This window comes from Ascaphus truei, chromosome 17, assembly GCF_040206685.1.
Source record: "Ascaphus truei isolate aAscTru1 chromosome 17, aAscTru1.hap1, whole genome shotgun sequence".
NCBI lineage: Eukaryota > Metazoa > Chordata > Amphibia > Anura > Ascaphidae > Ascaphus > Ascaphus truei.
The window spans coordinates 14,175,118-14,187,169 of NC_134499.1; the positions used below are offsets into that span (position 1 = coordinate 14,175,118).

General features: G+C 45.3%; 1 protein-coding gene across 1 annotated transcript in view; it reads right to left on the minus strand.

Moving 5' to 3' along the window:
* The window catches only part of GTPBP1 (GTP binding protein 1), a 35,195-nt gene extending 23,685 nt beyond the window's left edge, over positions 1 to 11,510 (minus strand). The window contains exons 1-7 of the mRNA XM_075574033.1: positions 11,307 to 11,510; positions 8,345 to 8,456; positions 7,447 to 7,627; positions 6,233 to 6,581; positions 4,806 to 4,929; positions 3,368 to 3,482; positions 2,668 to 2,812 (exon numbers count right to left, since the gene is read on the minus strand). Coding sequence (XP_075430148.1) covers positions 2,668 to 2,812; positions 3,368 to 3,482; positions 4,806 to 4,929; positions 6,233 to 6,581; positions 7,447 to 7,627; positions 8,345 to 8,456; positions 11,307 to 11,495 — 1,215 coding nt within the window. The 5' untranslated portion in view covers positions 11,496 to 11,510. The remainder of the gene's footprint in view (positions 1 to 2,667; positions 2,813 to 3,367; positions 3,483 to 4,805; positions 4,930 to 6,232; positions 6,582 to 7,446; positions 7,628 to 8,344; positions 8,457 to 11,306) is intronic.
* Between the last annotated feature and the right edge of the window lie 542 nt (positions 11,511 to 12,052).

Here is a 12,052-nt window from a genome sequence, read left to right on the forward strand (position 1 = left end):
GATCCGTGCCCCAGAGCTGAGTATTACACTTTGTAAGCTCTTGTGCACACTATCTACGACAGTCAAGATAATTAATTAATTATTTCTGTGTATTGTGAGGCTTGATGAAGCTGGCTATAGTGGCACATTTGAACTAGGGGGCTATAACTGGATACGGACTAGATCCGTGCCCCAGAGCCAAGTACCACACTTTGTGAGCTCCTGTGCACACTATTCACGAAGATCTTGACCATTATCTCCACCTGTCTATGGTTAGGCTTGCTTAACCCTTTATTTAGGGGTCCTTCACGACCAGAGCTATTAGAATATTGTTGCCTACTGTGGCTGTACGATTCTATTATCAGTGAGCTCTCACTCAATTGCTATCTACTCTGCATAGCATTTTGGCATACACTTTTGCATGGTCAGTCCACCGTCACCTGTATCTATTTTACAGGCTTTTTAACCTGGTCATTGCTGAACTAGGGGGTTAACTATTTAGTTCGTGATAGCTCATCTCTGCTAATTAGCAGATATTTTGGATCTCCACCTCTCCCCCTAGATCTCAGTTTTAGTATTGTGTATTTTTGTCTGTTTTATGTGTTGTGTTACCACTGTCAGTTGTCCATTAATCTCAACGATTTTGACACTTATTTTAACAAGCATAATTAAAGTATTTTAATTTTAAGTTTATCACCATTACATTAGCACACACAACGAGTGCTGCCCAGAGGGTGTCTTTGTTCTCTAGTAATCATTCTGTTCTCTCCCCTTATTGCACCGTTGTTGATTTCACTTTACTACAGGCTGATGTGAGGGTCTCCATCCCTTTCCCCCTTTCCCCATTGTTGTAGGAAGGTGTTATAGTAAGTGCGTCTGCAGGGGGCCAAGGTCGATGTATGGAGATGTAGTGTCAGTCAGAGCTAAATCATGCTTTGTTAAGCAGGTGTGTTTTAAGGTGGGTCTTAAAGGTGGATAGAGAGTGCAAGTCAGGTATTGAGGGGGAAGCGCATTCCAGAGGTGTGGGGGAAGTCGGTGATAAAGGTTTAAGGCGGAGTTGGCTTAGACACAAAAAGGGGGTTGCTAAACGAACAGTGATGTCCAAGTATCAGTGCAACAGAGCATGAACAGGCTGGGTATAAATCTTTGTTTAAAAATCCATTAATGTCCTCTGATGTGAGCTATAAATTAAGTATAATGGAGTAGCTAATCAGATCCTGATTCAGGTTAGCCAAACATCAAATGCCTACAATTAACTCAATAGTAGTAGTCGTGTATCAAGGCATAATTCTCTAAGTGGGATTTATGGAGTATTAAGGAGAGAAAACAGTACTATGACAATTCAATCCTGTTAACCACCACACTATTAAGAGACACTACTTAGAGTAAACAGGCCATAGTGACGTGCTGTAGATAGCAGCAGGCAAACCTCCATAAGCAAACTCACAGTTGGATGAGAAGATGGCTCCACAGGCGTGCGTCCGACAGGAAGGGTGTAGACAGTGATAGAATCACTCAGATGAGGGGTGCGGAGCACAGCAAGCGAGAAATATAAAGGGGTTTCGGCACACCTAAAATTGAATAAAAACGATTTATTGGGCAACAAAAGATGGAGACATCAAAAATAGGGTACAAAAAGTGATTTTTGTACCCTATTTTTTAATGTCTCCATCTTTTGTTACCCAATAAATAGTTATTAAATTTTGGGTGTGCCGAAACCCCTTATATTCCTCGCTTGCTGTGCTCCGCACCCCTCATCTGAGGATTCTATCACTGTCCACAAAAAGGGGGTAGTTGAGCAGAACGCAAGAGTCAGGATGGTGTATAGCTAGAGAATAGGGCTGAGATGCAAGGAGGGACAGATGAATGTAAATCCTTAAAAGTGAGTAGGAGAATTGAGTGTGTGATATGGGATTTGATAGGAAGCCAGGAGAGGGATTTCAGCAGGGGAGGCGCCGAGACAGATTTAGGAAAGAGAAGAGTGATTCTGGCAGCAGCGTTTAATATAGGTTGTAGGGGAGACAGGAAGGCCGGACAGCAGTCGAGAATGAGGGACTGTGGCAGAGTTTAAGCAGTGGAGCAACAGAGGAACTCTGACGCTACTCACCTCGCCGCCGGCCATGTCATCGCCAAGGTAAGTCCCTGACCAGACTAAAAATTTTTTTTAGAACCCCCAATACCAACACTACTACCACTACTACCACTAAAATACTTATCCCTATACCCAACCACTAAATTAACACTTAATATTAACTTGCCTTGGTGAAACAGCCGGCGGCTGCGGGTCTCTCTGCGGCCAAACGCCAGTTGATACTGTCGCTGAAAGATGGCCATGATCAAATGCCCAATTGAGATTTAAGGGGACAGACATTAGGCTTCTTGATAGATGCAAATATATTATACTGAACTTTCAAAACTTCAGTGTATCTGCAGGTAGCCAGTCTAGTGATGAGTGAGGGGGAGAAGCTCGTAAGACTGGCGTATGGGAACAGAAGACCATGATGGGAACAGGGAGAGAACCGGTGTCGGGCACTCCGACCACACATCCTTCCCAAAAGAGAAGCGCCTGCCAAGGAATGCCCAAGGACACCAACCCATTCCCAACCCACCAAAGACATAGCAAGCCGCTTGTTGGGACGCTAGTGCACGGTCACGCTTAATGCGAGATACAGCGCATTGTCCACTTACCGGTACAGAGTAAGTATCGTCAATCTGAAACTCGGCAGGTTCCTCCTCCCGGGAGCTGCTGCGAGGAGACAGGAGGTTCAGGAACATCTTGAGGAGTTCCAGGTTCTCCCCCGTGACATTCGAGATCTGGAAGATTGGACACATCCTGCGACGACAGGAAGTGGGGGAATGCAAGAGGTTTGTACAGAACTGCTGCACGCTGGGAACTACTCTGGTAATGAGGGGACATCATTTATGGGAAATGTCAAAACCACCGACGTTTTCATCTCTTGATGGAGATGTGGGTCAAACTTTGGTTTATGTTGCCATAAATGGTAATTTGTGCAGAGTTCTTGCAGTCCAAAAGGGTTAGGGAGAATTAGGTTACATCAAGTGGCATTAAAAAAAAAAAAAAAAAAAAAAAAAAAAAGGTACCCCAATACGGATCAACTCCCCCACATGGTCATGTTAATCACGACCAAATTACTTTGCAGTAAACATAGTAGGGCACAGTGTCCATTCTTCACAACTTGAATGGAAATTAACTGAGGGAGAACGCAAGCTCTTTGGGACGCTGGTTGGTTAGCCGCTGTATTACGATACTGGGCTGCGTTCAGTTGATCCGCTCAGTCTGAGTGTTTGGTTCTGCGAGCGTCCACATTTACATTTGATCTTTTCCTGGCAAGTGAAATGGTTAAAGCATGGGGAGGGGGACACCCACCTCTCGGAGCTGAAGTTGGACGCTGTAACAATCACATCGTCCTTGTTCTGTACCAGGACTGGAATCTTCCTGCAGCCGGGAGACTTCAGCAACCTCTGCAGCAGTTTCAGGGTCTCTGCCGAGGACAAAGTGGGGAAGCCTTTTAGAAGTGGCCCCTCAAAAACCAAGCGTGCAAATTAAGACTTCTGATAAGCCAGAACTGTGCATATACTAAAAAAAACACTGAAATGTAATCTTATTTCCCGCCTTAATGTCTATTAAATTAAATTGTAATGTAACCGCCACTGAACCACCCAAGGGTTTTAGTCGATGATTACATATCGGACTTGGGGGGAAAACATTTCTTTTGTAGACCTTGATGCGCAAGAATGCCTCACAGATGCAGTGTGCACTCAGCTAAATGACCTTTCATGCCATCCATGCAAGAGAGGAGTACCCTTATCCTATAACTTACTATTCAACACCCAACTCTGCAGGGTGCGGGAGACTGCAGTAGTACAGTACAAACCTCCCCCCACCCAACTAACAAACCAACCCAATGACTGCTGAAAACTCCCTCCCCTTCTGAATTGGACTGTCAGGGAAATGGGTGTGACCAGGTTCAAATACAGAGATAGAAGTCATGGTGATTAATACAAATTGTTTGGCGATCACCAATTCTTCTTTCAATGTGACTAAACTACCGAGAATGATGCAGAAACCGCCTGCTTGCTGTACAGGAACTGTGAGTTTTCATACCAGTGGTTCACATATTTCATGCTGGAGCAATTCTATGGGGGTGGCAGCTTCCACTCTACAAAACGCCCTGCTCCCCCCCAAATCTGTTTAGCCAGGTCATGCCGCATCCAATCTTTTGTGTTGTGGAGAGAAGGGTACCTGTACACACGAGGGTGGAATACACTCCCGCCACAATTGCAGGCCACAGTACGGCAAGAGAGGGGGGTGGGATGCTGTTCCCAACAGGACTAAACTGAGGGGTACACAGCCCCCTTGTAACATCCCACCCCCCAATTTCACTAGTCATGCTATCTATGTACGGTTGTGCGTGGTGTTGTTGCTTGGATGTGTGGTGACATTGTGCGTTATGCTTGCATTCATTTAATATGAATGTAGCAACAATGGGTTTGTGGATTTCACTCGATGCAGCACAAGTTCATTTTTGCTCCATTAAAAATGTACATGACTTATTATTTCCTTCTAGTCGGGGCCGACATTCAGTCCGTGTGTAAGGTTACAAGCGGCATAAAGGTTTTGGCACGCACCCAAGTCTTTCTGCCATGTCGGTCCTCTCTATACAGTTTTACTTGCCGGCCCAATAAGAGCAGAGATGGCCTCCAGTGCCATGTTCTGCCATTACAGTCACATGCAGGGCTCCTAATAACCAAGTCACATACAGAGGGCTGAACAAAAAAAGTCTCATTGTTGTACTGGTGTTCACCTTGTAATATGTTAGCCGGACACATGTCTATCTTTGTCACCACCACGAAGACTGGGACATTGAGTGCCAGTGCGAGCCCCAGGTGCTCCTTGGTCATTCCCACTATACCAGCATTACTGCCCACCTAGGGTAATAAGGAAGAAAGTCAGGCTTCGGGGGACACCCGGAGGCTTCCCGTTACATCAGTTTGTACGTTATGTAATTAATGGGTCTCCGCAATGAGATATTAGCAACAGCTGCGGAAGCTTTGGAGAACACCGCTTTCACCACTTCCCCAATATGACCTTTAAAAGCAGCAATCGGGCTCTCTATTTGAGTTCTAGGATTGAAGCAGGGGGTCTCCAGAGATGAACTGCGCTAATTTCAGCTCCGGGGACACCGGCTTCCCAAAATACTTACCTCCTTAGGGGCTGCCGGTATCTCTGCAGGTTTAAACGTTTCGGTCAGGCGGGACAATTGGAAGCCGCAATGGATGACATCAAAGCTTTTTATTGGCCCGCGGGACACTTAAACGCTGCCATTTCAATTGCCCCGCAATTGAGACAAAATTAACGCAATTTAGCTCCAAAGACCCCCTTGCTTCAATCCTATACATTTTATTTTTTCTAAAAGAAAGCAGGATTGTGGCTTTAAATGAAGCTTGCAATAGAGATGTTAAAAGCTTAAACTACTGGTTCTCAAACTGCAGCCCCCTGAAGCCTTTCACAATTCACTTCAGGCTGCTCTCCTCCAGTCTGCATTTTTCAATCGCCATTGAAGCAGCAGAACCTAGCTGCATTGTTCATTTTAATTGCAGGTTTGAAGTAGGGGGTCTCCAGAGCTGAACCGTGTTAATTTCAGCTGAGGGGACCCCCCTGCTTTTAGAGATACTTCACCTCCATGCAGTAAGCAAACGGTGTGCTTGACATAATGGTGACATTTAAATGTCCCATGGGCCAATAATAGGAAGCCGTGATGTCATCCGCTGCGGCTTCCTATTGGCCAGCGTGATCGGGACATTTAAAACTTCCCAGGGATACCGGTACTCGTACGGAGGGTAGTATCTCGGGAAGCGGGGGACCCCCGGAGCGGAAATTAACACCTTTCCGCTCCCGAGACCCTTTACTTCGATCCTGTAGTTAAACAAGTTCTGCTGCTTTAAAAGATGATTTGTGGATACAAGTGCAGTATTTTTTTTACTGAGGTTATGTACACATTCAGATGTAGCAGGCTTTAGTGTTCCCTCTGATGGGATATAGGTTTTGCGTTTCAACACCATCACGACTATTAAATCCTACAGAAACAGATATTCTGGATTCTTGTTAAAGAACAGTAATGCTGGCTGTGTCTGTATTGGACAGGTCATTATCTGAGTCGGGGGTTGTTAAATGTTTCCATAACATCCTGTGTATGGAGACTAGCAGGACCTTCTCTGCCCTCCGCCTCACCATGAGCATGCAGAAGTCGGGCAGGTGACCAGTCATTCCAAACACTGTGGTCTTCAGGTACTTCTCGTGGCCGGCCAGGTCGATGAAGGTGATTATCTTGGAGGACTTCTCGCAGATCTTGGTCCACTCCAGACTGCCGCCGTGGTTATCAGGCTTGTTGACGACCTGCCCATGGTTGTCAAAACCAAGGATGTCGTTGCCCACGCTGCTGGTGCGGCCTGACTCGATTTCGTGTTTGTGGCGGAAGAGTTTTTGTCTGGCGAAGCCACGCCCGTTGTCCAGTTCACCATGGGTCAGCACACCCAAGAGGGTGCTCTTCCCGGCATCCACATTGCCAACTACAGCCACTCTAAAGAAAGGGGGCACGTCAAGGGAAAGATCTAACCTCCTAACACCAGCAATTCCCTAACCAAAAAGGACAAACGCGCTGGGTGAATCATGGAAGAATTGAATGTTTGCATTTCCATGGGCTTCGAATGCACAGGTAACAGAACTATGGAAGCCACCAGCATTGTGAGGGATCAACCTTGTCTATAAGCTCCGTCATTCTGTAGGGACAGGACAGGTGTGTTAAGACAGTGGTTTTCAACTTGTGTTTCATAAAACTCTGGGGAGAGGCTACATAGGGCAATTTGGTAATGGCGGATATTTTACTGTTCAAGATCCAGTTTTATATAAACACACACTTTCCAAAAAGTTACATTTAAGAGTTTCCACCGAGTAACAATATATTTCTAAAGGGTTCCAGCGTTCTTAGAAAGAAGGTCCACTGCATCAGGAGAACATGCCGCCACCACAGATCCCTTCTGCTGTGAGCATTGGGCCATCCATCTTTGAGACAACAGACCAGAGGTTTGTTCCGTCACAAGTTTGTCATGTATCAGGAGACACCACATGTTGGGTTTAGTTTTCGATTAAGACACCCAACAGCAGAAGAACGATCAAAGTAATGGGCCATGGACACCACCCACCTGTCACTAGGTTGCAATCATTTAAAAAAAAAAAAATAACACCCTTAGTGTGCCACAGCTACATTCCATCACCACGTTCCTTAAGAAAAAAGTAATCATGTGTTAAAGGGATAGAAGAGGTTTGTCATATGGAGTCATCTGCAAGCAGAAGATCTCCACTAAAGAGTCAGAGACTGTCCTGGTGACAGAGCCAAGGACATGGAGCTGATGCTGCAGAGACCTGGGTAACAATCGCTCTCTCACCTGACCTCCAAAAAGTCGTTATCGCCCACGCGCTTGCGCACCAGGTAGTCCCGCACTTTGCCCCCTGCCTCCTGGTGCTCCCGTAGCAGGATCATGTCAGCGCCGATCTGCTCCGCCATGCTGGTTATCGTAGCGATCGATGCATCCATGTCCGCTTCATTCAGCCCATAATCTGTACCGTCTGAAACCAAAAGATGGGAAGAGAACACAACATAACACTTGTTCTTCTAATGCCCACCAGTGGTACAGCCCACATACATGGACACGCTCCCTATATCCTACATTAATAAGTTGAGTCAACCTGAGACACATTGTTTACGGGAGATCAAAGGGCACAAGCAAAGCGACTCAATAGGGTAGCTATTCACCATACATTACATAGGACTTTGTTTGAGCTTAATTCTTACCAAAGGGAATGTCAGTGGAGTGTTCAGAGCCAAGTTTGCAGAGTCTTGCACCCATGAACCTTTTGCCAAGGGACTGGGACACACACACACACACACACACACACACACACACTTTGATACCTTGTGTTATCACCTCCCAACACTAACAGTTGCTCTGACCATATCAGCAGAGCTGACACCATATGGAGACAGATTACGAGAATAGCCTTGGTGAATTCAGTAGGAGAGCATGGTTTAAACAGACAGCTCCTTCACACTTATTCAGACTGATGTTTTAAAATAAAATGTTTTGCTCCCCAGGAAAGGGTCCCGCTTGCTTAGCCATTGATCTGCCTTTTCCCGACATTTCAATTTAAAACTAAATTGAATGTAGGGGAGATAAAAAGGAATATACCCTATATCCAGAACCCTTTTCTGTTACACAGATATCCTACATTTACTATGTGCAGGTAATAAGTGTTCTTAGAGAGTTAGAATTGTTGGATGCTCACCGGATCCTTGTCCGATAACATAGATGGTCTCCCCGCGCCCCTCGTCCATCCTGTCCCGCAGCTGATGCAGTAAGCCGTCATACTGCTCTGCGTTCGGGCTAACAAGGACATGCTGAGAAAACAGTATAGGGATTACAAGTCACGTCACTTTTATTGATGCCACTCAGCTTTGCATCCTGCGAGTGGTACAAGAAATCCGTTTACACAGCCTTTAACACACTTTTTTAAAATTGTCATAACTGAGCAGTGTCACCTGTGGCTTCAACACAGAGTCCCATGACGTGGCTATCATGTTATGAAGTCTGGCACGCCAGGAGCCCCATAACGCAAGTTACGTCATGAGCTTCTGCACGTTGGCTAGGGAAGATCGCAACGCACGTGCCTGACATCACAAGGAGCAATTACATGACAACAGTGCCAGCACTCAGGGGGTCAATCATGCCTAGGACCAACACATTCTGGCAATATGTTTAAGGGTTAATCTGGTCGATTTACACGGTCACCAAAATCCGACAAATATTCTGAAATCATGGGGGGGGGAGTTTCGGGAGGCAGTGACCCTGTTAATAGTCTGTACCTGGTTCACACAAACATAGCAACTAGGTGTATTAATGTTTCTCCACCCCAAGGAAGCAGAAATACAGTTTCTATGATACAAGGAAACATAGGTGAACCTGTTCTCACTCCAGGTTGGGCTTAATGCCTTCAACACAAACCCGGATCATTGGAAACTCCCTTTGTCCTCTGCCTCAGTTCATTTATACGAAAAGAATTGTTAGTTTGCAAACAAACAGTCATGAAGTCAATGATCTTAAACGTTTCAAGGGGCAGGCCCACATCTGGAATATATAAAAATGTAATTTATGGATGTAATCTACTTAAAAAGATTTAATCATCATGAAACACAAAATGCTTGCTTCATGGGAAGAAGTTAATATATATTTCTAAAGTTATCTTGTAAGATGGATGACAACATATTCAACAGGACAACATTGTATAACAGAGTACATAGAAGTTAACACAGGGTTCTCAGTGCTAGCCCTCAATCCCCCAGCAACAGGTCAGGGTCTCAGGATATCCCTGCTTCAGCACAGGTGGCTCAATCAGTCTGACCACACTGTGTGAAGCAGGCTCTTTTACAATCACCAACTGAGCCAGCTGTGCTGAAGCGGAAAGATCCTGAAAATCTGACCTGCTGGGGGGGGATGTCTTGGGGGCTGGAGAGGAGAACCCCTGAATTAACACACAGGGAGGCCACTGTCCCAAGAAGCTTACAAATAGATTATGTGTCCCTCTCTGGCTGAAGGGGGGACAGGAGAAGTGTGACATGAGATTAGGTAAAAATGGCAATACCCATAAAGGGAAAATAATAAAAAAATCCAAAATAGCAGTGGTTTCACTTAAATTACAAAGCATTTTAGAAACTTCACGAGTAGCTGTATATAAAAAAAATAATAATTCAACCGATTCAATATCCAAATAAAAAAAAAAATTAGCGCACACACTTTAAGAGGAAAGACGTTAAGCCGGGTTAATAACTTCAAAAGGTATTCGAATTACGTCAACTTCAAAAGGAAACAAAAACGTATTATTTATAGATACATTTATTTAGAAGGGTTACGTAAAGTATGGAATGTGAACCTAGCCACACCTGTGTTATTACTGCTCAGAAATGCAATATAACCATCTCATGCTATTACCAACTCATTTCATCATGCACAATGTCCTATTATCTGACATCACACGTGAGGGACCAGCCCCGGCTTTACCAGTTAGCAATCTAAATTACCACTGCACTTTGGTTTATTCATCACAGGCTGTTGCACCAAAGATTAGAAACACAATTATATTAGGATTACAGACCAAAATAAGATTTTATTCATCTTTTTGCAAAAGATTGAAATATACACAAAACGCAGCACTCAAACGTAAATACATGGAATATTATCATGCATAGCTCATGGACAGGGACTTCTCCCAACACCGTACAGTAGCAACTTAATTCAAACATATTAGACCAATGGGAAATAAAGGCATCACTAATGCAACTCTCCCGTGAATACATCTAAGGCCAGATTGTTCTGCAACAGTTAATTACAGTGTGTGCATTGTAAAGCAGCGTAATACGAGCGCCTGATGCATATTAACCTCAATTTGCTTTTAACCATTAAATAACCCTTTGTTAAAGGATCTCTTGATGGGACAGGGCTTCGCCAGCGCTGTGAGCGATATTACACGCATGTAGTGGCGTTACAATGAGATACTTGGCTATGTGACCCCCATTACCACAGTGGCAAGTGCTTAGGGGCTCAAGGATAATCAAGAGGGTACAGCTACCTATTAAAGACTTGGGTCTTCCTGCCAATTGGGCCCCTATGCATGTGTAGCAGTGTTAAAGAGTACTTCAGAAGTTGGGTTACCCTACAGAATTGTGCCACCCAAACTAGTTACAGACAAAACAAATCCTTCAATGAAAAAGAGCAGTTACTATCTGGTACCTTATTAACCCTTCAGGGTTACTCATACCAGCTCCTTAACCCTTCAGGTGCCACCTTTCGAGACTCCAGAGGGGGTAAGTTAATGAGTAGTTACCATCTGGTGCCTCAATTAAAGACATTAAATGAGCGAATAGGATTATTAGCCGATACCTGCTCCTATTAACCGTTTGGCCACCAACTTTTGAGAAAAGGATGACCATCAAAAAGTGAGAAGGGGGGGGTTACCATTAGACCACTGGTAGCGAAGGGGTTAAAGGTAACCCCAACCCCTGAAGTGCCCCGGGAGATAAGGCAAAGTTAGGAAATGTTTAGAGATGGGAAAGAGTTCCTAGGTGAAGACCTCCCACCCCGGGTGTCTCCTGAGTGGCACATCCCGGGCCTCTCCTGAGTGACACGTCCGCCTCCCCCCTCATACAGCCCGGCTGTCACTGCGGCCTCCCCCCTCCTCCTCCGCTCGGCCTTACTTTACAAGTCAAGTCCAGCTCGGCCTCCCCGTTGGTCAGCAGCTCCCCGTCCAAGCTGCAGTCCGAGTCCTCGGCGCCGGGCTCCGGGGAGAACATGGAAGCCGGGACCGGAGACTCGCAGAGGCTCGACTGACGCGACGACGATGGAGACGCCATCTTGAATGCGAGAGCTCCCTTCACGCTCTTCATTTGCGTAATCTACCTGGCAACCACGCCCCCTCACTGTTTACCTCCTCTGTTCATTGGCCAACGCCTCGAGATATAAATAAAAGAGCTTAAGAACACGCCCCCGTCTTGCAGAGCCAATTGCCTCCTTGCTCATTAATATTAAATAGGCCCCTCCCACTTAGCAACATGTTCCAATGTGGAGAGTAAGTAACACGTCACACGGCTCACGATTAATTACTGATCACAATTAACCCCGCCCCTTAAATACCAATCATCCAATCAGAGTGCGTTCATAATGAATGATGGATTAAATACAGAGTGCTTATTTGCATGCCCATCACCCAGAAACCCTTGCTGCAGTGGGAAACGCTGTATACTAAGGGATAATGGGGAAGGGCAGGGTTGCAGACCTAGCTGAGACATGTGTTATGTTTATTTCCTGCCAACATGTGAAAGTTTCTCAGGCTACAGCTGTAGTGAGAAAAACGGGGGTAGTATAGCACCAACAAGTGAATTATATACAATTAATGTGTGAACCCAAAGAATCACAAAAATATTAGTTCGCTGCCGAAAAATAT